At 42.4% G+C, this 24,294-nt stretch overlaps 3 protein-coding genes across 5 annotated transcripts in view; 1 reads left to right on the top strand and 2 right to left on the bottom strand.

Annotated features, from left to right (window-relative positions):
- Positions 1 to 12,415, top strand: part of lcp2a (lymphocyte cytosolic protein 2a) — a 13,202-nt gene extending 787 nt beyond the window's left edge. Inside the window, exons 3-22 of one of the 2 annotated variants that reach the window (XM_020624336.1) lie at positions 1,730 to 1,792; positions 2,047 to 2,093; positions 3,173 to 3,238; positions 3,373 to 3,395; positions 3,940 to 3,983; positions 5,284 to 5,467; positions 6,040 to 6,125; positions 6,215 to 6,278; positions 6,731 to 6,799; positions 7,155 to 7,180; positions 7,336 to 7,355; positions 7,787 to 7,897; positions 8,075 to 8,093; positions 8,713 to 8,728; positions 9,563 to 9,644; positions 9,998 to 10,050; positions 10,174 to 10,262; positions 10,724 to 10,798; positions 11,093 to 11,242; positions 12,177 to 12,415. In XM_020624336.1, coding sequence (XP_020479992.1) covers positions 1,730 to 1,792; positions 2,047 to 2,093; positions 3,173 to 3,238; positions 3,373 to 3,395; positions 3,940 to 3,983; positions 5,284 to 5,467; positions 6,040 to 6,125; positions 6,215 to 6,278; positions 6,731 to 6,799; positions 7,155 to 7,180; positions 7,336 to 7,355; positions 7,787 to 7,897; positions 8,075 to 8,093; positions 8,713 to 8,728; positions 9,563 to 9,644; positions 9,998 to 10,050; positions 10,174 to 10,262; positions 10,724 to 10,798; positions 11,093 to 11,242; positions 12,177 to 12,326 — 1,437 coding nt within the window. In that variant the 3' untranslated portion in view covers positions 12,327 to 12,415. Of the gene's footprint in view, positions 1 to 1,729; positions 1,793 to 2,046; positions 2,094 to 3,172; positions 3,239 to 3,372; positions 3,396 to 3,430; positions 3,561 to 3,706; positions 3,766 to 3,939; positions 3,984 to 5,283; positions 5,468 to 6,039; positions 6,126 to 6,214; positions 6,279 to 6,730; positions 6,800 to 7,154; positions 7,181 to 7,335; positions 7,356 to 7,786; positions 7,898 to 8,074; positions 8,094 to 8,712; positions 8,729 to 9,562; positions 9,645 to 9,997; positions 10,051 to 10,173; positions 10,263 to 10,723; positions 10,799 to 11,092; positions 11,243 to 12,176 lie in introns of those variants that run through there. The other variant, XM_020624337.1, reaches the window with a different exon arrangement.
- A 2,686-nt stretch (positions 12,416 to 15,101) lies between these two features.
- nhp2 (NHP2 ribonucleoprotein homolog (yeast)) lies at positions 15,102 to 18,699 on the bottom strand. 2 transcript variants are annotated; one of them, XM_020624333.1, is made up of 4 exons: positions 18,394 to 18,699; positions 17,291 to 17,360; positions 17,020 to 17,122; positions 15,102 to 15,702 (listed from the first exon to the last, which is right to left on the bottom strand). In XM_020624333.1, exons 1-4 carry the CDS (start codon positions 18,557 to 18,559, stop codon positions 15,577 to 15,579), a joined length of 465 nt encoding a protein of 154 aa, XP_020479989.1. In that variant the 5' UTR covers positions 18,560 to 18,699; the 3' UTR covers positions 15,102 to 15,576. The 2 variants fall into 2 exon arrangements, with proteins under 2 accessions (XP_020479989.1, XP_020479988.1); XM_020624332.1 differs by having other exon boundaries at positions 17,017 to 17,122; positions 18,394 to 18,694.
- Positions 18,700 to 18,924: 225 nt separating this feature from the next.
- On the bottom strand, positions 18,925 to 22,978 carry LOC109974235 (cornifelin homolog B-like). The gene is made up of 4 exons (XM_020624334.1): positions 22,290 to 22,978; positions 20,816 to 20,926; positions 19,917 to 20,071; positions 18,925 to 19,548 (listed from the first exon to the last, which is right to left on the bottom strand). Exons 2-4 carry the CDS (start codon positions 20,916 to 20,918, stop codon positions 19,423 to 19,425), a joined length of 384 nt encoding a protein of 127 aa, XP_020479990.1. The 5' UTR covers positions 20,919 to 20,926; positions 22,290 to 22,978; the 3' UTR covers positions 18,925 to 19,422.
- Between the last annotated feature and the right edge of the window lie 1,316 nt (positions 22,979 to 24,294).

Here is a 24,294-nt window from a genome sequence, read left to right as displayed (position 1 = left end):
CCCACCTCTGCCAGAGTCAGGAGTTGACAGGTAGTTATTAGTATCACAGATAGTTGAATATTAAACACTGCTGTCACATTGTTTCACACAGTGTTGTAAAAATATTCACTTCCAGCGCTGGAAGTGAAACATTTGCAAAAAAAGATGAACTGCAATCAGTGGATTCTGTGTCTAGGGTGAAGTTAGTCCAGGTAAGGGTGTGAAGTTTGACCCAGTAACAAAAATAACAACTTTCCTATTGTTGTCTTGAAACGTCCTCTTTCATACTTCGTCTCACACTGACCAACACTGCAGCTCCTCAAACATGTTCGCACTGAGACAGCAGCCGCCTCAGCAATGGTCTAAATCCCCTGCTGTGCCACTGTGAGCTTGCAGCAGCCTTAGTTGGACACACAGACAGATCGGTAGAAATCCTGCTGGGTGTTTTCTGCAGAGCAAACTGGATGCAGCTGTGACACAGGTTCACAGGTCAAAACACTGGAAACAAAGCAGCAAAGGTCCAAATATTGTTTCCTCTGGAACAACAAGATTTTTTTTCTGATGTGTCAAGTTCATTATTAGATATTATTAAAATTTCTTTTTAAAATAGCCTTGGCAATTAGCAAGAAAGCTATCACACAACAGCCACCTCACCAAAGGATGACTGGACTGCAACAGTCAACAAAATAAACCATATAGAGAAAGTGACCTTTGGCCCAGTCAGTGTGTAAACCCCTGGAACAGATGGACCGCTGCGCCTATCACGGCTGTGGCCCCGAGAGTTCTGCAACCTGACACGGACACCATTGCTTCCCTTACTTGACTCTTTTCCTTGTGTCTTAGTCCCATCCATGTAAGATGCGGAGAAACATGGGGAGGGAGGAAACACGTTATTAAGGACAGGAGACATATTTTGCTCTGATCCTTCATTTGAAGCATGCACTCACCATCTTATAGGATGTAAGACACATGAAATGTACCCACAGAGTCCATGGGTACATTTCATGTGTCTTACATGGTCGTTCCCATGTCCTTGGTTCCAGAGGAGTGAGGAGGCTACTGGAGGAGCCACGAGCAAGGAGACACTGGAGCATCCTTTCTTTTAGAGACCATCACACCCCTTTATTGGCACTTCGTTGGTGATTGGGTGCTTCAGGTGAAGGCTCAGAGGAAAGGACGTCTCGTATGGTTAATAAAACCTCGAGATGTATCCACTGTGTGTGAACAGTCACACACCCATAACCACAGCAACAGCACACATCAAAGATGGTGACAGCTGTAGTTTCAAAATGTTTAGAGGAATATTAAAAATGCAGGATAAAACTAAGGAGAACAGGAGTAAAAGAAACAAAAATTCAAAGATAATGTCTGACTAAATCAAAGTCAGGTGCCAAGATTAAGGTGCTGTGGTGTGAAGGCACTGGACGACTGGAATGGAGTGAAGCCTCATTGGGCCACAGACCCAGCAGGACTGATGAACCAACTTCCCTACAGTCCACATTGTCCAGCCTCTTGAGTTTCATCCAAACTCTGGGCCGTCAGCTCAGATTGAACTGCAAAGTAACGATGGATGATATTAACACTGTAAACTGGTTGTGTGCATATTTGTTTTGGTACATGGACACATGACGATTCGTCGTGATCTCATGAGATTTACAGGTTCGTTTACTACCAGATGCTCCAGTGGTTATGGACAAGGGTGTGTTAGCTTATGACGGTTCACTGTGGGTTGTGTTCACTGTGCTTCCAGATGAGTCTGTCCGGCTGTGATAAAGCTGTGCTGAAGAACTCTATCAGCGGCTCCAGATTTGTGGTGAGCTCAATAAACAAAGCAACATTTAGATTTAAAACCAGTGTTTATTTTAAAGCTAATGTTAAGAATCAGCTCTGGGACTCTGTAAAATCCTCATGCTAGCTGTTCTACTGAGAGACAAATGCAAAGATGGCAGTGGGGAAGGAAACGTAGGGGAGGACAGAAGGAGGTGGAGGAAAGGAGCTCTAGTCTATAGCTGTAAATGCCATAAAATGTGAAGGTGTGCTTCACTTTTCTTCTTTTTGTTGTTGCAGAATCTGAGCGACAATGACCTCCAGAAATTCCCCAAGCTCCACGCTCCGTGAGTTCTGACTAATGTTACTATAACACCACCCACAGCTGCCCTATGATTCAACGTCAGTGACGTCCGACTAGTGCTGAGACACACTGAGGCTTAAACACATAAGGCAGCATCAGGGTGTATGTAAGAGGATATTCCATAAGTGAACACAGTCCAGATAAAAACCATGACAAGGTGAACATAGTAAATCATACAGGTAGGGCAGCTGGGCTCCTCATAAGTTTCCTGTCTGTGAGGTGGGAAACATATGGATGTATCAAGAGAGCTGGATGTGACGGCAGCTGATCCCAGTGGCCACTTGTGGTACTGCAGCAGAAAGTCCCCCTGTGGCACAAAAAGCATTTCCCACAATGATTAAAGAGACGTGAACCAGAAACCAGCTCTGTGTATTATGAATTTAAAAAATGGAGGTTTTATATTCGTACAACTTTTCCAGAACCTAGAAACCTGGGTTTTATTGTGGTGTTCATAGTGTAAGGCCTATGGACCACTTGGGGAAACACTACTGAGCATATGCGGCGGGACGCACAAAGCAGAGGCTAGAAAACATCCTGGCTCAAGTGCCAGGTGAGCAGTTTTCATTTGAGTGGCCAGGCACCGTGTTTGAGTCCAGGGTCCAGTTCTCCTTAATATAGCCATGATCCCAGAGCTTGACATGCACCTGTGACAAGATAATCCACTGATTTGTTTCACTGGCCAGGGAAAATGTTTGGCTCATTGGTGTAAATTCAACAGTGTCACGTGAAAAAGGTGGAACCAGAACTTTGTGTGGAACCAGTGTGGAAACTGTGTCAAAGGCAAATTTACCAGAAACACAAACAGGCTTATTCATCCAGTCACAGGTGAAACTGCAGAGGTTCATCACCTGTGAAATGAAGAGTATGAATCACATGATTAGTGTCACTATCAGTGAACGAGGAGCGCTTCGACCCATTTTACTTTTATTGGACTCATCAGATCATCTGGGACACAAAACGCCTCTACATGAAAAGAGGCGCTCTGGATTTACGGCCTCAAGCGTTTACATCAGTGAACAATGAACAGAAAGTTGTTTAACAGGAGTCTGTCTGTCTCCTCAGGATCATCTCCAAGATCAGCAGTGAAATCAGCAAGAAGGAGGAGAAGAGAGGCCTGTTTGGGAAAAAGTATGTGCCTGTTTGATACGAACCATCACATCAGTTCAGCTGCTGAACAGGTTCAGTTTAAAACCCGCCAGCTGACATCCATGAACTTGATGCAAAACCTTCTCCCTCTCTGTTTGTCTTTGTTTCCACCACAGATTGACGAAATATCAGGAGCCAGGTAAGAACTCGTTCATATTTTAGTAAATAAAAGAAAAAAGCTCTTGGCTCAGGCGAAGCGAGCATAAGCAGATGGTTTCCACCTGGCACTCGTTATAGATAACATGCACTCATTACATGACATCACGAGACACAGCCACAAGGCCGTCAGAAACAAACGCAGCAGGTCCTATCAGTGCGAATGATGCCACCCCATCAGGAAGAAACTGGTTTACATAATTATACACTGATGGATATTTGTTGATTTCTTGATTTTGATTCACAAAGCCAAGAATCAATATATATTGATTTGATTTGATTCACTCATTTCAGATGTTGCATAAAGTGCTTCTCCCAGTCTTGGGAGCTTAGCGTTTTTCTACATTCAACAAGTGAGCGACACAGTTGTTTCTCCGAGTATAAAATAACGTCAGGTTCACATTAGAGGCTGTGAACACATTCTGGTTCTAATGTTGAATTAGGTCTTAGTCCAACTGACGATGTAAACATGTAAACACAGAAATGTGCCATGTATATGTGGTGCTAACGCGAAGCTTCCTCCGCAGTCACCACCGCCGCTGATGTTCAGGGCTGGGGTGAAGACGAGTTTGTAAGTCTGACCTTCATCTCTTTTCCTTTCATTTAACCAGCAACACTCCAGGGTCTTGTCTTGTCTCTATTGGGATTTTGGGCGGTGGCGGTGTAGAACATTTATTACACCAGACACTGATGACCAGCGAGCATAGGATAAATGACAAATATCCTACGGCCCTTCTGGATGCTCTAAATGATCTGCGCTTGTTTTCCAGGGATTGTTTATGGGACAATGCTTTCTTGGCCAGTGTGTGCCATGTGGTGAAAGCGGTAGTCGTAGAAACACAGTTTGGCCGCCACTTCACAGCCCAGCGTTGGTCCCGGGTGCTTGGTACAGGCGCTGTAGTTTTACCAGAGGTGGGAGTAAGTCGCACATGTGCCAGTCTCAAGTATTAACCTCCAAGTCTCAAGCAAATCCCAAGTTACTATGGGGCTAGAGAATCAAGCAAGTCGAGTCCCTACTATAAGTCAAACGAGTCACAAGTCAAGTCTTACAAAGTTCTGATGATTGATAATGTCATGGGAATATTGTTTAAGTGAAACTTTCAAAAACTTCCTGTGATTATTAATTGTGCAGGGTAGAAATGTAGCTATTAAATAAAGAGACATGCCTTTCATGGCCATCAGAAACTCTTCTCAATAAACTGCGTAATTGACTTGAAGCCAAGTCTAACAGGTTACAGTTAACATTAGCTGTTTAGCTAACTTTGACCAACCAATAAATTAGCTGAGAAGACACATTCACATACTTACCTTCCTTTGTGAGATTCGTAGTGACAGATAAAGTTGGGTGTTGTGTTAGTGTTGCTGCGTTCTGGTAGGTTGCCAGGTTGGAGCACACGGCACTAGAAATCACCCAGTTATGTGTTTCCAAAAAGTCTCATGGTCTAGAAAAATGCAAATATTTAATAAAAAATGGAAGTAATTTTGAGTCATCTGTCTTACATCTAAGTCAAGTCTCAAGTCATGAAAACCAAGTCAAGTCAATCCAATGTCAGTCAAGCAAATCGCAAGTCCTCAGATTGGCAGCTTAATCCTGACTCAAGTCAAATCATGTGACTTGAGTCTCCCACCTCTGAGTTTTACTGCCCCCACTGCCACATTGTGCAGGGTCAACAGTGGCACCCTTTGCTGAGGTCCTACCCTCCGAAGAGAACAGGCCACAAAGTGCCTTCCTGCAGCAGGAAGTGTAAAACTAGGTGAAAAGGGATTAACACTGGCTGCAGTGGGACTGCCTACCTGTGATGACAGATACATGATATGATCCTGTTTAGTTCTGATTTTCCCTTCATCTATTTCTTTGTTTCCCTTATCAGGATGATGACTTGGACAATGAATACGAGAGTCCGTGCAGCGGGGACGAGAGCAGCGGGGGAGACTACGAGTCACCGAATGATGAAGTAGATGGAAACGACTATGAGCCTCCTCCGTCCGAGCCTCCGGAGGACCTGCATCACAAGCTGTGCCCCACCCTGCCCATCGGAGATGACGACTACATAGGTACACACATTCTGAAGATTAGATATCAAGACAAAAATAAGTGTAGATTTACATACTGACATTTTACTACGTGTCATGTTGTCAAAAACAGTATTTTCTTAAAAGTCCTCAGCGTCCCCATTAACTCTTAGGTTTAAGCACAAAAACTATGTGGTTATGTTTGGGAAACGATGGTGGTTGGGGTTAGAATGACTACTTCCTTAACATTACAGGGCCTTCATCACTGTGATTTGTGATTACAATATGATTGCGACTACTGTACAGTTGTCAGTGTGGTTGCAGATGGGGACGGCCCCTCTCCTTTGTCTGGTCCAGCCACCCGCCCCACCCTCCATCTAAAGTGGATGTTGTCCCTCCATAAACTGCCACTTAATTAGCTCATTAACTTGTTATTCTTACTACATCCACCAGGGGGCATCATTACCACATATATTGATGACAAGCTAGTAGGTGGAGTAGGTCCCTAGTGGGTCATAATTGTGGTCTGATTGAATGATGTGACAAAGTCCAATTCACCTGAATAAATGAAAAAGACAATAACACAGGCCATGCATGTGCGTGTGTGTGTGTAGATAACCTTGCGCCAACCAGAGGACAACCTCCTGCTGTGAATCCCCGCTCCCCAGCCTTCACCCCGCCTGCTCCATCTGCCCGGATGGTGAGTCCAACCTGAAATCAGTGATTTTACACAGTAAGTCAGTTAACAGCTGATGTGCAGAGATTTTAAGCTTGTGTGTGCGTTTGTAGCCAGGAGAGCCGTCCTCTAGGAGAGACCCCTCCCCACAATGTGGTGGGCGACCAGCAGGAAAAAGTGAGTAACCTGCAGCTGTTCAACTTATCAGATTCCTTGAAACGGCAGAGACCATGAGTGAGGTGGATTAGAGTCCAAACTAGTCCTGACTCGGTGTGACCACACAGACATGAAACATGTGTTGGTCTGACTCAGTCTGACATCCACCTCCTGAGCATCACGTCACCTTTGATGTCCTTTCACAACTAACCACCATAAACCCATAGAGAAACCAGAGGAACAGAGGCTGCATAACCTGCCTGAGACGCAAGGAGACACTGTGACAACACATAAACTAACATGGGACAAAAAAAACACATCTCATAGAGAACAGTCTCACCACAAACACAATCCAGCCCGAATGCAGCTTTGACTGTAGTTACAATGCTACTGTTTTTCCAAGTTCAGTTTTGAGATATTTCAGGTGAGAAATTAATCCCACCATATTAAACCCGTTGCTTTGTTGTGCTCAGTTCCTCCAGGGCCACCACAGATTTTTCGTGCCAACAAACCGGGCAAACCCAACCCGTCCCCCATGCGAGGTAACTATGTCTCTGTGGTTCTTTATTTGTTTACTTGGCCTCTCTGCCAGTCACTTTTCCAGAAATATCAGCTTTTACTTTGATGTCATTCCACTGGTTAAAAGTTACCAGCAGGGGAATCAACTCTTCCACAAAGTCTTAAAAAGGGTTGTAAGGTTGTGTTACTTTGACTTTTGCTGTGTTCAGGGACCCTCTGATATTTCAGTTTCAGTCATGTTTTAATTTTAATGTATAAATAAGGGTTGAGCCCCCTCTAGAGGCTCATCACCTACCTCTGCAACAAACAAAAACATGAAGTTAAATCAGATCTTATGGTTTAACAAGTTCCAATAATTTTGTTTTCTTCTCTTCACAGGACCTCACTGCAACACAGTGGACAAGGCAAGTGTCTCTTTGAATTAACGTTATTTAACAGGAGAGCCTCCGCTGTCATTAAATCATAGACACAAACACGACCTTGTACCTTGAATGCTTTTCAAAAATACTCTTAACTTTTGATCTGTATTGTTTTAATCTGATTTCTGTGTTGCTTACAGCCAAGCAGACCATCTTGGAAGTAAGTATACAAACTTGGATGAATTAATTATTTTAAATTGGTTAATGTGTCCATCACAGTCCAGGTTGTGTAAACTAATTACTCCTAATATATACTGTTACTTTTGAAAAACAGATAAAAACATATCAGTAGGTATATTCAGTTCACTTAGTTAATAATGGCAGGCCTTTTTATCCCTGCTGGTTTTCTGTCACTCATTGACTGGTCTGATGCTAACAGTGGTATGAAATGTTGACTTTTCTCAAAAGTCTCACCTTTAATTTGGTGAACACTGCAGAAAGCCTGGCACTTGTAAATCTGGTCAGTATCGCTGTCGTTTGTGTAAACAAACTCACTTTGCAACTGTTTTTCAGATAAATGAACCGAGACATTTAAAAAACATACTTCTTTAGTTGGTGACGTGTGCGTGTTTGGTACGTTTGTGTGCTCAGGTCTCAGCCGGGCGCCCCCGAAGCCTCCACCTGGCCTAAACCTCCTGTTGTCCCGTCACCCGCCTCCTCCATCAGCAGGAGCGGCTCTTCGGCCCGGCCTTCGCCCAACAGGTCAGCACACAGAAGTCTGGAAAACAGATCCAACCATGAACTGGTGACATTTGCTTCCAGTGCATCAGCACTAAATTAATCTTATTGTTGTGTTTCATGAAACAGCTGTAGGATCACTGAGCCTATTGCAGTTATTTGATAATAATCTGATTTTTATTGTGTGGTGTGGTTTGACAGGTTTGATGACAGGAGAGAGGTAAGGTGATGTTCTTTTTGGTCTGATTTTTCTGGAGTGACCCCCAGCCATGACATTGAAACACACAGCGACTTCACAAGCCACTTAAATCCTTTAGTTTCTGTGCACTTTATTGTGTTGTAGGTTTCATTTTAAAGCTATATTTTATAGTTTGGTAAATGAGAGATTGCAGGTTTGGATTTTTAACAAATTTACAAAATCTGCTAAAAACATTTTGTCACTATAGGTTATTGAGTGTACACATGAACAAAAATGAAAATTTTTATCAATTTAAAATAAAAAGGTGAAGGGATCCCAGTAATTTCCAGAACCATTGTATAAATATGTATTGTACAAACACATACAAACTATACTGTATTTATATTTTACCAGACACTTAAAGCATATTTAAAAAAAAAAAAGGTAAAATTCACAGGAGATAAATGTAACACATTTAAGAAAAAAGAACATATTGATGATACACGCACAAATAAAAACCAATTTTATGTTATATTATAGTTTTGTTATATCATCCTCACGTTTGTTGTTTTCATTTGGTTCAGTCACTACTGTTCCAGGTTTATTATGATGGTGAATCTGTCAAAAATGTAATTGAACTTTTTCTCTTCTCTCTTGTCAGCAAACACACGATGAAGGTGAGATTTGTTTGTTGTTCTCTAATATGTATCATCTTTTTTAAAAACGTGGCAAACATAAGACACTGAAGTGTGCCCGGTTTGCAGCTAACATCTCCTGAGACGAGCTTTCAGTCAGCGTCCATGGTCCTCATCAGCAGCCCTTTAGTTTACTGCTGCCTGTGATCAATAAGCACATTGAACTGGTTGGGTAAAGTATTTCATGCATACATGCAAATACTTTATACCAAACCAAATCGGCCTAGATTTAGCACATTGATGCCTAAACAACGTAACATGTAGATACATTTTCATCTTTTTAATTCTGATGCTTTGCAAAGTACAACCTGAAATCACTCCTTGTTTTCTTTTTATTCTGTTTTATTTTTGTACTTAATTACTATAAATTATTTATTTATTGTGTTTACAATAATTGTAATTATTTTATATAGATATGATTAGAATTCTGTTTGAAAGTTTGGCATCTGTGTGCGTGTGTGTATACACACACAAATCTATACTGTATATGTACATGAAAATCAATAGGCAGTGGGGCCTTTACTACATTTAGTTGTACTTGCTTTATTCAGGTGTGTCTTGGTCAGTTAGTTTATTTATCTAATGAAAAGCTGTTTGTGGAGGTTTGAGCTGAAGGATTATTTTAGTACTGGGATTTGAACAGTCAGGTGCTGTTGCTGTGGTAATGGGTGATCTCCAGAGCTGAGCTGCTGTCCCACTTACAAACTGATTCTCCTCCATTCCTCAAGGCTTTGGACTCCTGAACTAACATTCCTGAAAATGCAAAAAGTTGAGTCCCAGCTCAGCAAACATTTAAATTCTGCTTTTCTCTTTCAGCTCCCAAACACAACACCTTTCCCCTCTACAATAAAGGTCTGCCACCCCGTCCTGGAATCCCTGGGGCCACCTCCCGTTACGGGTATGAAAAAAGTACTGGGAAAAATAATCATTCGCATGCTTATTGTATCTGGAGCACCTCAGGGCTCAATTGGTGGCCCATTTAAGTTTAAAAAATAAAAGGTATTCTGTGCAGTTTTTTGTGCAAACAAGCTGCTTTGCTCAGTGTGTCTGGTCAGTTCCTCTGCTTTCACTAAATCTTATAAAATTGACTGCTCTGCTGCCACAAATACTCACTAGAGACCACATGTGGATTAATCCACCACTGAAAATAGTCCTCAACAAATGCACAATTTTTGATGTGACGTATTATCATGTATACATGATACAGTTATTGCATGTATAAATAAACTGTTTTGTTTTGTTTGGGGACAGTCCGCCTCCCAGTGCCCCCACTGCATGCTCTCTGCCTCACAAACTGCAGTCTGGTAAGATCGCAACAACACAACATTAAAGCAATACTTTGTTTTTTTTTGTTTTTTTTTGTTTTTTTTATGAATATTCAGTTGTAGAAGCTCAGCTCTCAGTGATACTGACTTGTGTTTGTGCAGCGCTGGCTGAACACAGAGGCAGCTTCAGCGGAGCCCACAGCAGACAGTCATTTCGTCCTCCTCCACCCACAGCTACAACAGACACAAAGGTAACAACACATACATGCACACAGATACTTAACACATTTTTGCCTTTGTATTTGACTCAGGGTGTCCAATACTGACGCTTTGTCAAGCACTTTTGGTGGCAGATACAGATGCTACAGATACTTGACAAAGTGTCAGTATTTCATGCCCTGGGATGAGAATGTGTTGCAAACGCAGAAGATTAATTCACCCACAGTTGTTTGCACATCCCATAGTACACGGCAAATATGAACTGCTAGTAGCATATATACAGTAATGCCACAAAATATTGACTACAAATGGGCCCAAGTTGCAGCTCACACTGTAACTCATTGTATCCATGGCAACATGTACTTCCTGTTTCTTGTAAACACTGATATCCGTTCACACAAGTGAAGGCTTTGAATGCAGCAGTCTGTCGACTCATCATTGCAGCCCTGATATGAACACAGTTTCTCCACTGAAATGCCTTATGTGTTTTCAGGGGCTGGATCCGGTCTGGTACATGGGTAAAGTGACCCGAGGTCAGGCAGAACGATATCTGAAACAAGTCAGAAAGGTAACACACACACACACACATTTTGATGATCACTGGTGATTGTTAGTTGCAGCTCTAATCACAAACATCTCTGGTCCTGGTTTCTGTAGAAGTGGAGGAAACATCCAGTTATTTGAAAAAAGCCAGAAAAACTTTTATTGAAATCCCAAGTCCTTAATTTTACCTGGATAAAAGTACAAAAGTGTTAGTACCAAAAATATTCCTCTGAATGAAGGAAGCATCAAGTTTTCATCATTCTATACAAGTTTTCCTGTGATGTCCACTCCTCACATCTGTCTCTGTCTACCTGTTGAGGACGGGGTGTACTTGGTGAGGGACAGCACCCAGCAGCTGGCCGATCAGCCCTACACCCTGATGGTCTTCTACCAGGACAAGGTCTACAACATCCAGATCAGACAGCAGAACCAGCAGTTCCTGCTGGGAACCGGACTCAAAGTCCAAGAGGTAAAGATGAACCTTGAAAAGGAAAGCTGTCTCCTGAGAGCCGAACCTGCTCTTTAACTGACTGTGGGTACATCTCAGTTACCTTAAGTCCATCCATGTTTCCTTCAATTGCAATGTTTCCTTGTGACTTAGTCCCGCCCATGTAAGGTGCGAGAAAAAGATGCAAGGATACAGGAGTTGAGGAAACGGGTGTTTAGAGACATGAGACACCTTCTCCTCAAGTCCTTCATCTGAAGCGTACAATCACCAACTGTTCTCTGATAAAGGCCTTCACAACCAAGAGTTTTGGGACATGAACAATCAAATGAAGGAACTGGGATGTACCCTCATTTGGTCAGAGTCTGATCACAGCAGCATCTGGTGGACGATAGAGGAAGTGCAGCTCAACACAATTAATAGATGACTCTAGTGATTTTGTATCCTTGTGTAATTTTCCACAAATCCCACCCGGAGACTAAAACCAACAATGAAAAAATGTGAGGCCATCCGTTTCCAGCAAATGGCTGGGCTGAGAGCGTCACTGTGCACAGAGTCGCTGCTCTGCTCCGGTTGCGTTGCTGCACCAGCTCCTGCACCAGCTCCTGCACAGAGCAACATGTTGGAGCTGCCTGTTGGAAACAGACGGCCTCCCGTGTTCCCTAAGGAGGAAACCTGCCCCCCAGTGCAGTGGTGTGGCTCACTGGGGGGTTTAATAGTAGCTGGTGGACAACAGTAGAGGTCTACAGCACAGAGCGATGAGCTGGACCAAGGTCTGGACTCACACACATTACAGTGAGGACACCATGTTCACTGGTGCTGCTGGTTTTCGGATGGGTCTTGTGCACAGGAACACACACATGCTAAATCACATTACTTAAAGCCTCTGGATAGTTCGTCCACCACTGGGACTACTCGTATGATTCAATGGTACCAACTGGTTTCTGTGTGTGTTCAGTCTTTTCCATCAGTGAGTGAAATCATCAGCCATTACGCCCAGTCTCCTCTGCTCCTCATCGATGCCAAAAACCGCAGCTCTGGCCAGCAGAAACAGTGTATGCTGTCCGACCCAGCTGGATCCTACATGAGCGGGCAGAGCTGGTCCTGACCAGATCGGACTGACCCGGAGGGAAGCCCGACAGGCAGGGTTCAGATGAGCGTCCACGTTATACGTCACTAGCTGGTGTTGTAACCCATCAACAGCTCTGTGGTGTGAATGGAAGGGTCTGATTTTTGCACACGTTGCTTTGAGCTTGTTTTTGATAGTTGCATTAGTTTGGAACTTTGTATCAGCTCAACAGTTTGAAGGTTTTTCTGACGGTGAACCTTTCAGAGCTGAAAAACCCCTCGGAAATGAGCTTTTAAACGTTATTTCTGTAAGATGCTACTTTTAGCACATAATGTTGGATAAAGGGTGTTTTCTTTCAGGGTTTCTGCAGGACCTGAAGGGTCTCAAATATGATTGTGACAGGTCTCAAATGATCGATCCTGTTCAGGATAAACTGATTATTTTAAGATGTCGTTACTTCTGTAATGTCACGTTACCTTCAGTCGTCGTTTCTGGGAACATGCTGAGGAGAGACAGCCTGTGGTGCATCGGCTCCATAATGTAGTTCTGTCTCTTATCAGTTCGTATTTATCACTTTGGAATAAAAGGACAAACCAAACCATCCTGCTCAGAATTGACCAGAGAAGGCTCGGTGAGCATGTTGTGCTGTTTATGGCGACGTGGCGTCTTCCATCAGTGGCTGTGTCTGTGACTAATGTAAGGAAGAAGTGCAGGTTTACTGAGACCTGGACTGAGAACATCCACTGTTTGGTTGGAGCCTGTTCAACTCAGCAAGCTCAAAGCTGCACCATGAAAAACACCAGGAGCTCTTGGGTATAGAGGCACTGGGGTCACATGGGGAGTTCAAGAAACACCTGCCATCACAGTGTTGCGTGTTGAGATGGGGAGCGGCATCAAGGCCCCAGAACGAGTCACTCTGCAAGTAATTCTTGGACTTAGACTTAAAACCTGAATGCAGGTCTTGAAAAAGTCCAACATCAAACTAGCTGACACCTGCAGAAACCCTGTATTTCTACAGCATTTAGTGAAATTACTCATTCCGAGTCACATGTGTATGGTAAAGTGGTCTTGTTTTTTTTCAGCTCACCTAAATAAAGCCCATGTTTGTGTTCACCTCCTGAGACTTTGTCATACATGCTTTGGGACAATTTACTTGACTGTCAGTGAGTTCTCTGCTGTCAAAGCATCAGAAACATGCGCAACGCTCACTTATACTGAGACTTTTTGTTCCCCGGCTTTAGTCTTTAAGGCAGTGAGTCCCGCACTGAGCAAGGGAGAGGCACAGCCTGAAAGTCAAACTCAGGGAACAAATGACCACTCCATGTAAAGATGATAAATATCAATATAGTAGCAGTTTTACTTACTTTGCACAAATAAAACAAAATTTGGTTTGTTAAAATTAAATGTTTTTATTTTTACATCTACTCAATGATTTTAACCCAGTGAGAATAATAGTTCCTTTAACTTGGAGCCTGTATCTGAGAGAAAACCTACAGTATTTTGGGGTTGTTAAATGTTTCAAAATAAGACTTGAAAGGATGTGAATATTTCCGGCCTTTAGTTGTAACTAAATCTGCACATTTGGAATCTGCTGATATAAGCAGATATAAGTGAGAAGTTGAGTTTCTTTAAACAGAGACGCAGATGAGGAGTAAATGTCTGAGTGGGTTACAGTTCTGATGGCATCTTTGTAGGAGCACCTTGTGAAGGGTTTTGGAAAATGTAGTTCCTCAGACTATAGTGTAATATGAAAATGTTTTGATTAATGCAGAATATGAAGAAATTTACTATTTAGTTTCTCAATTAAACCAACAGATTTGGCTTTTACTGCAGTCGGCCTGTGCTCAAGAATTTAAGCTTTTGCACTTAATTTAAGTGCTGCACAGCCCAGGGTCGGTCAACGACCGATCACCCCCCTGATGGCTGGTTGCAGTATAGGTCACAAACCTGGCCCCCTCCATGTTAGCGGAGGGGACATGAACTGAAAAAAAAAAAAAAAAAAAATCAGATGTCACTTATATAGTTCTTGGTAGACACTGACGTGTGTACAAGTGGCGGTTTTCTGGTAAGATTGTGTTTATTCAGTCATTGATATAAAAGGGGCTGTATTTCATTTGACTGACAGTTTTGATTGGAGGCCTGATGCTGTCAGTCCACATCTGGTCACTACTGTGCAGAATCTGGTTACAAGAAACCAAGATGGCAGATGCAAAGACAAATTTGCCAATTTTTACCATTAAACAAAAAACAAAACATATGACATTAAAATGGAAATTTTAAAGCTGGTTTTTCAGAGATTTTAGTAGCATTTCATTTACAGCAGGTGTCACATTCGCTGACGTGGCAAAAGTGCAGAGAAAAGTCGGATACGCGAAGACACAAAGAATCAACTAAGCCATCAAAGGAGAACTGAGCACAGCAGCTTAGTGTGGGTGGACTAAACCAGTGGCGAAGAGCAGGCCCCAGTGCAACTGCAAGAAACTCTTTGACCATTTACTTACAAATTAAGAAACAATGACTTGATTCCTATTGAAAATCTCTACTAATGCCTGAAACCAGGAAGGTCTCCCAGCTCCAACTTGTTTGTGTTGGTTTTGTTGTAAGTTTGAAGCTGTTCATGTTCAGAGAAAACAGGATGAGTCCCCTTTTCCTTTAATTAAAAAACAATTAAAATCACTAGTCCCAAAGTTTGAATTTACAACATTGACAAATATAAGAAACCTGACTTTGTGAGATAATAGAGAAGAGCAGAAACAATCAGAGTCAGAGTCCATGTTCACGAAAATGTAAAAAAAAGTTTTCTGCACAAGGAAGGACCAGATGTCAGTGTGCTGATTTTTATTTTTACCCAGACATCAATATAAAATACAAACGGCCATTGGGCAGGAGACACGTTATCAATGAGTCCATCTGATCGAATTATCCGTGGCACAGGGGGAAATAATCTCACTGATAACATTGTGTTTGTTAAAAAACATGTTAAACTCATCCTGCAATAAAATGCATTTTGTTGTTATTTACACACTTTGGGTGGGAAACAAAAACACTGGTGTTCATTAAAATCCTGGTGGGTTTAGTCTAGCACAGCACAAACACCGGGAACCGAGGGAAAGTGTTCGCCTAGCTCAGCATAAACACCAGAATCAGGAGGAAAGTGTTAGGCTAGCTTCGGCTCAGTCTGACATGTGGTTTATCCTTCAGGTGTAGAAACGCAGTGGTTTCAACAGCAGTCATTATTTCTGAGGAGAAACCAGAGGGAGTCCTAAACTCCCTGATTGGCTGAGGAGTGTCAGAGGGGTTTGGGCAAGTTGGACACCTCCTCCACGCACTCGTCGTAGGCATCCTGGTAGTCCTGATGAGGTTTGATCAGGATCACACAGGTCGGTCTCTTGGATCCTGCAGATGAACCCAGATCCTGAACACAAACACAATGACACATTCATCTGATTCTAAAACGGTGATGGGCAGAAAATATTGCTGACAGTGGAGACAGGTGTGTACAATGTGCATGGACAGATCACGAGACAGCGGGCTCCTGGGCACAGACATGTAAAAGGCCCCCATCCTACAGTGGGGCCCCAGACCAAGCAAGCCAACACAACTGCAAACACCACAGGGTGGCCGGTTTTCTCTATTTGCAGTCATTCCTGTATTTGTTACAGGGCTGCAATTGACTATTTTCATTATTGATTCATAAAGGAAACAACTACATATCAGTTTGTCTATAAAATGGTAAAAACACTGCTGTTACAAGGTGATGTCTATACCTTAGCAGCAATCCCAGAGCCACTGACACTCAGTTCTCTCTGTTACATTAAAGTTTAAATCCTGACACGGGAGAAGCCGGAACCAAACATCTGACACTTTCACTCAAAAAACAACCACTGATTAAGAAAAGAATGGTGATTAACTTTCCGTCCGATCGTTTCAGCTCTGATGAGTTACATGAAAAGACAAAACTAATTTCTTCTGGTGTTTTAATTTGCTTAGAGTCCTGAATGTGGAGAACAGAGACACGAATAAAGAAATGTTGGTTATGAGCCCCAGTGACTGTTTAAAGTCAGACCTGTTCAAACCGCCTCAGGCACAAACGGTCCAGAGTCCAAGACCTGAGCCAGCAGACACACTTAGGACTGGTTCATCCTCAAATATTATGAATAACTGTGAACACAGCTTACAGAGCACCATGTGTCTTACTTTATTATTATGGCTACAATTGTTTATATTGATGACACCTTGCCTGTTACTTTTTGATTCTTAACACAGTGTTTGTGTCTTGTCTTTGCTGCTGTAACGGCAGTCCATCATCGGACTAATAGAGCTTTTATGTTATCTTAGACCTTTTAAGATGCTTTTAATGAAATGTCTTAATTTTGAGGATGCAAGAAACGATCAATAGGTGTTACAGTATTCCCTGGTTTTAGGTCCTGTATGTGTACATGAATAGTATACGTGCACGTGTGTATCTATGGAATAAATATGAACCGGAGAATAAAAATATTTTCACAGAAAATCAGTCAGTTTTTAAAGATTGTCAACTTCGTCACTGTATGTCATGACTTTCAGATAAAATTTGTCATCTTAGAAGAAAAACACTGGATCTCGAACCTTTCTCTCTTTGTCCTGTCCTGTGTGGTGATGCCACATCACAAAGCTGCGCCTATGTGCAAATGTACAGTTTGACTCTGAGCTGTGACGTTTTAGTTCAAACCCGCAGATCTGCACTCACCACCTTGGAGGGGATGTAGGCGTACGGCAGGTTTCTGTCCTCACACATGATCGGCAGGTGACAGTAGACGTCAATGGGCAGCGTGTCGCCAGCCAACACCACAATTCTGCACAGACACCACGAAGACACAAAAATATGTTTATGATAAAGGTTTGGTTGCATGCCAGAAACAGCTGATTTCCAACTCAAATATGGAAATGCACACATGGTCATAAAGTGACGGAGTGGCCCTTTAAAACACAGTGAAATGATAAAGCCCTGGCTGCAGACTTACCCTCTCTCCCCTTTGTTGATGAACTTCTGAACCTCCTTCACTCCTCGGCGAATGTTCTTCACTTTGGCAGCTGGAACCACAGAAAACACCATGAACACACTGATCCAGTCTACAACGCAAAATCATTCACGTGCACATCGACTCTCAGATTTTAGTTCATCATGATTTTAGCAAAATTATTTCAGTCTGAGCAGGAGCCAAAGAACGTCTTGTTCTTAAAGCTTTAACATGTCCTGACAAAACTAGTTACAAGATATTTTTTACTTCTCTCAGCTGCCTCAGTGAGGTAGGAACATGAGCCACCAATCCATTCAAATGTTTTCTGACAACATGAGACCTTCCTTCAAAAAACCGAACGAAACCAAAACCTAGTTTTAAAAAGGCTATGATAGGATGTATGCTGAATTAGTCATACCAGCCCCAAAAGTGGCATTTTATCTCAATTCACAACCTGCAGCACTCGTAACTAGCTAGAGTCCGGCGTTATCTCGGTAGGAAGCCAGAAACAGAAGAAAACTGACGCAAATCAGCAAAGATCCAGGATCACTTCTGATATTTCCCTCTGCTGCCAAGAGGAGGCACCAGGCCATGTTTACACGACGGAGAAGCTTTATCTCCGAACATGTTAATGACACGTTACATACCGAATTAACCGGAAGAGTCCAACGACAGGTAGGAGAGCTCATTTTGTGACTAAAGACAACTACAACGCCTGCGGACACGCGGGAAATGATTAAATCTGATGTTTGATTATGCGAGCTTGGCATGCTGCTGGCACGAGGCTGCGCAAACGATCATCCACAAAAACAAAGAGATTCTTCTTTTCCGAAGAAAACAAAAAACATAACACTGTGAACCTCTTTAACCATTTAAACAACATGTGCGGAATTAATCAAAAGAGTCCAGCGTGTGTCCAAGGTTTCACGTCCTACAATGATAACAACATGCTCACATGCTAGACGCCGTTAAACATTTAAGATGGCGTCTGGTATGGTCCACATAAAAACACTAGAGACGGGAGCAACCTGGACAACACCGGCAGGTACCGGAGCCTGTCAGCAGCTGGCAGACAGCCACGTCTGTTCGCTCTGTATTTTTTTTACCCTTCTTGACGCATTTGTAGAGCTTCTTGCTGAGCTTTCTGGAGGCCAGCGGCTGAGCGATCGGGTTCACGTTAGCGATCAACTCGTGGTACGATTTCTCGTTCCCGCCGGCGGCTGTGGCCTCATCTCCGTCCGCTGAACTCTTCTCCTTCTTCGCTTTAGTCATTTCTGATCGAACAGTCTGACTGAAACAAATAATCAATGCTAGTTAAGTTGTTTTCGTGTCCCGGCTACACTATGCATTCTCCTGGTTCATTACACGTGCCTGAGCTTCTTCTTCTTCTGCACATCGACAGTGCAGGGACGGAACAGCGCCCCCAGCGGAGACTAACAGCAGCAAGGCCGTTCAAAACAAAAGACCCCACTGCACTGCAGTTTGCTTTGTTCTTGTCTGTTACTTCTCTCTCTTCTTTCTTTCATTTGGAGTTTGTGCTGCTATTCATCTGTACTGTGTAATTCTGAGAAACATTTCATTTATATAATCTCACCGATACAAACTGGGTGGATAAAATAATATAAACACCTGCAAATACAATATGTTTGTTTTCACCAGGGTCAGTAATGAACTATGAAACAATGTTTAAGCCAATATGGATGACATATTATTGAAATATGACATTTGCACTGCTGAGGAGGATCATGTCACATAATTTGTTCTAAACACCAGTCACTAAATGGACATTCAGCTAAAACCTAATGAAAACTGTTTTTTAGCATTCATATTTAGTGTACTGTATTGAATATAGACACATTAAATATTTAATTAGTATGAGAAAAAAGTCACACTTTAGTTGGTCCATCTTTTGTATAGAGTCAATAGTAGTACCATGTCTTTGGACAAAATAAAAAATACCAAACTTACAGAATAAACAAAATTAGTACATCAGCAATTATTAAAAAGTGTGACAAATATTACAGAAAATACAAGAATGTCAAAAACAAGTACACAAAAATTTACTTTAGACGGACAGTAAACATGTAAACACTCCATTAACCAGAGACCGGATGAAGCCTGGATCCAGAATGACGTCATCCTAGGCTGAATACGTCACTGAACACGGTGGGGAGCGTCCTCTTCTTCATCTCTGTGGAGATCTGGCACCAGACGCAGGCCGTACAGAAGGTGGAGTGCACACAGTCGCAGCACAAGCTGCCCTGAAAGCAACACACGTCCGCACACGTACACACACACACACACACACACACACACACACACACACAGAGAGAGAGAGAGAGAGCACAACAAAAGTACAGATGAACCAAACAGAACTGAACACAAATTAAATTAAGCAGAAATGAAACACCACAGAGAACAAAGAGGAAACAAAAGAAAATGCAATCAAACAAAAAAGAAATGAAGCAAAACAAAAGTAAAAACAATGAATGATAAGCAAAAAGGAAAGAAACTGAAATAAACAACACAAAATGAAACGCAACAAAACCCAAAACAACACAAAAAACAAGGGAAGAAACCCAAACAGGAAACAAAGTCAAACAAGAAACGTGAGGAGTAGTGGCCTAACTCTGATGCCGTAGCGCTGGCGGATGGCGAGCCGGACGGACATGGTGGCGGGGTGCGCGCAGCTGCAGATGTCCAGCAGAGGGAGACATAGACACTGGCCGAACTCTCTGGTGGTTTTACAGGCGAAGCAGGGGCAGCACCAGAATGCAAAGCAGCCTTCAGCACAGCAGGAGACAGGACAAGGTTAACACAACATCACTGCCAGACACGCTGTACTAGCTAGTGTCTGCTATGAACATAAAGAGAAAGACTCACAACTTCAAAACCTCAAATAACAAACAAATAACTTTGTTTATAACAACAGGACCGACAACCTGGAGACAACCAACCAAATACAGGCACCAAGCTTTAAAAAAAATTATCTACTTAATTATGTCCAAGTCCTTCTAATAAAGTGGAGGACAACCTGACTGCCATGGACAGCGGCTTCCCAGGTCTCTACAAAGTACTGAAGTATTATCGGCCTTGTTTAGAGTATCAAAAGTAAAAGTACAGTACAAGCTCGTTAAATGTCTATTTCATCTACTGATGATTTGTTCTGTAGGTGGAGCTGGTTGTAACTACTTTGTTACTGTAGTTAGTTTACCCCAGTGGTTACCAACGTAGGGGTCGGGCCCCACCTCTGGGCCACCAAATGCATCTGAGAGGTCATAACATAATTAACTTCTGGATTATTTGAGGAGTGCAAAAACTGAACTGCAAAAACAAATACTTAAAAAGTGTTTGTTTTTGCAGTTCAATAGGATCCACAGCTGCTTTCAAATTCCACCCATTTCTTCAAATCAAATCAGCTTTACTGTCCACCGAGTTGGACCATCTTCCCCAGACAGTCCCTGCCAGCACATTCAGTGCAGTGGCCATCTGCTCTGGTCTGGTGAATGATGCTCAGTGTTACCCTACATTGCTTCATGTCCTGGCAGCAGTCACAGATCCCAGTCGACCATTCAGCTCCATCGGAGGAGACATCGTGGGACAGAGGCTGCGTCGACACCGACCAGCTCATGGTGAGACCTGACACGGGATAGAAACACAGTAGGTGCTGGGTCAGAGCCCGGAGCAGAGACAGACTCACTGCACTCACAGTGCTACTGGCCTACATCAGGTATCAGCTGCAAAAAGAGCTGAAAGAAATAAAGTCTAAGTACTCGTGGTGCAGAGTAGTTATCAGTGATGTATTATCTTATTGCTGCAGTTGTCAAATGGGAGCTGTTGTTAAAACTTTTACAACACTTGTGCACAAGCACTGGGCTTCAACCCACAAAGTCCTCATCAACACTGTGTAGAAGTGACTCCTGCAGCGGGAATATCTGAACCCGCTCTTGATCCCCAGAGAAAAGAGAGGGATCACAGCAGCCGCAACCACAAAGTGAGGTTTTAGAAAAGTCGTGAAAGAAGAGAATTTGCACAAAAAACGTCCAAAAGATTCATTTTCCGCTTTTATAAGTAACATTTTAAAGACTAATAAACTAAAATGGTGTTTTTCCATCTGACATGAACCATATCAGGTAAAGAGTTGGAGACAACAGAAATGCTACAGGGATGTGACTGTGGACGAGGTCATCAGTTTAAAGTTAATGGTGAGGATCTGAGGCACCAGGCTGCACCTGGCTCCACAACAACACAACCAGCTTCACTGATCTAAGTGTGCACAGGTTCTGATGCTCAGGCACATTTAGCAGTGATCTTTTACTTCAGTAAACCTAGTATTACTGCCATGTAGAAATACTCTGTTACAAATAAACTAAAATGGTGTTTTTCCATCTGACATGAACCATATCAGGTAAAGAGTTGGAGACAACAGAAATGCTACAGCCCACGCACATTTCAGTATATTCTGAATGGATTCATGTACATGTGACTTCAGTGATGCAGCTTGTACCAGTGATTTAAAGTACTTCACATACTGCCCAGTGGCTTAACTGTAGTGATACATCATGACTTCTTAGTTCATTATAGTTTGTATTAAAATTCAGCAAAACAGCTGAATACATGCAACACAGTAGAGAATGTGTGCTGGACTCAACTACAGTATCTCGGAACTTACAGCATCTGGCTTTTTTACTTTCCACTTAATTTTCACTGGAGACAAACGAGTCTGAGCCCGGACGTGAGGACACAAATGAGTAAAACGCTCTTGTTCGCAGATATCAACATTTAAGAGAATGGCGGACACACACAGGCTCCATCAGGGCCTCCATCTTTATCCTGTGGTGGCAGAGCTATTATCAATAATCGATTATGAGAAACCAATAACGGCCAGGCTCCACTAAACAAACCCCTCCTCATAAACCTGCGGTGACCTGTCTCCTTCGCTTTCTGTCATAAACATTAATCTGGCAGAAACCACAGAAGACGTGAGAAGGTCGTGTCTTACCTGTGCGTGTTGGACACGGAGACTGATTGGGCGAGGACGCCTCTCGGGTGTAGGTGAACCGGACGAACACGTCGGGCTGCGTGTCTACGAACTGCTGTCACGGGGACACACAACCTGCATCGCACTTACTGTTACTTCAGATTTACGTCTATTTCCTTGATCCCCGAGTCCAGAGAAGTGTCCCAGAGAAAAGAAACCGAGCTACGGCCGATTTCTGTTGCGTCTGCAGTACACGACACTCCGAGGTGCAGGAAACAGCCAGTGTGTCCGGGGCAGGAGTCCTCACCAGGGCACCACAACGAAGACCAGGCTGCAGGTTCAGATTGAACAGCAACAGCTAACAGTAACTAGACTTAGTCGGGGAGAAAAGTCAAGTGGAGGACCCAGGTTCACCTGAAGGTCCAGCTGAGCAGAGAGATACAGAGTACAGCTGCGTAGTAACAACGTACTCTGGAAGTAAATACCCCCTCTCCGGCTTCTCCTTATAATGACAAACGTTCCCGTCTAACCAGAATGAAATGTACAAGAAAATGCTGTGCCTAATAATATGACCACACGTGGTTAGGATGCGAGACCCTGAGCGGACATCAGGGCGGGAACCAGCGGGCGGCACACCGGGGCAAAGACCGGAGTCAGGTCGGCTACACAGTAAAAAGTCCAGTGTTGAGTTGACTCTCACAGAGTTGATTTTAACTCTGTTTCAGAGTTTATATAGCTCCACACTTTCCAGAGTTAAATTAACACTAAAAAGTTAAATATTTAACACTTTTTCAGAGTTACCTTTTAACTCATAAAAGTGTTAAGGAAACACCAAGAGGGATTAAAATTAAATACTTCAGAGTTACATTTGGGAGTGGTAGTGTCACTCTGTTCAGTGTTAACCTATGTACTTTAAAATGTGTTAAATAAAATCCACACACAAATTAATTTCCATAACAACAACATTTATTTGTTTTCTTTCCCAATTCCAAGTCAATTGTGTAATTCAATTAAATTACAAAGCAAAGTACAATATACAAACCTTCATCTGCAACACTATAAGAACTTTGAATGTCAAACGGCTTATAAAATTTAAGCTTAGACATTTTAACAATACACCTTTCCTCACTTCGCAGTACTCTAAATGCATGATGATGTTCATCAAAAATCTCTGTGAATAGCTTGTTTGCTAATAGATAAATCAGATTTTCAACCAAAAGTACATCACTTATTTCACAAAAAACTGGCAAATCATCTTCCACTGCAGTGCAAATTACAAGTCCAGCTCTATATTCTACACCATCAACTTTAACCCAACTTGTTGAGAAAACATCATTTGACAAGTTCACGTCAAGCATTTCAATGTTGACAACATTCTCAGGTGTCAGGGAAAATGACTTAATTGGCCCATACTCAATATTACTGAGGGTGAAGGTTTCCCAGTGATGGGCAATGGCCATCTGATGCTTTTTTGCAAATGATTTAGTTATGTTTTTAAAGTTTTTCAAAGAATCTTTAAACCACTTGTGCTTGGCTTCAAACCGCATACTCCACATATATAACAAGGGGCCAATTTTCCTTATAGAAAATGGGTAATGGATCATAAAATGATGTTTAGGTAATAATGTTTTAAGTGGATACAGACACTTAAATAATTTGTGGTGGTCAACAATCAAATGTTTCAAATAAATTGTCATGCCAAAAGTGAGAGAAGGTGAAAAAACTATGTTCATTATTTGAAGCAATAAAAGCAACAGACTCCAGTGTTTGTTTCCTGGAGGAACAATGTCGCCAAATAACAGTGGGATGTTTTTTACAAGACACAATGTCTGAATAGAATTCAAACCAATGCCATTACCAGCACTCTCTAAGATAACCTTTGTGGGTCGGTTTTTACGTTCTAAAAATCCATAATCAAAAGAATAAATTCTGGAAAGCAAATCCTGTTCAGATAAAAAGTTTTGTGTGAGATATTGAAAAAGCAGTTTAATTTCGTACTGAGCCACACCCTCAAGAAGATCATGCA

The sequence above is a fragment of the Monopterus albus genome, unplaced genomic scaffold (genome assembly GCF_001952655.1).
Source record: "Monopterus albus unplaced genomic scaffold, M_albus_1.0 scaffold325.1, whole genome shotgun sequence".
NCBI lineage: Eukaryota > Metazoa > Chordata > Actinopteri > Synbranchiformes > Synbranchidae > Monopterus > Monopterus albus.
The sequence above is the reverse complement of the archived record's forward strand: the minus strand, read 5'-3'. Positions and strand labels throughout refer to the sequence as shown.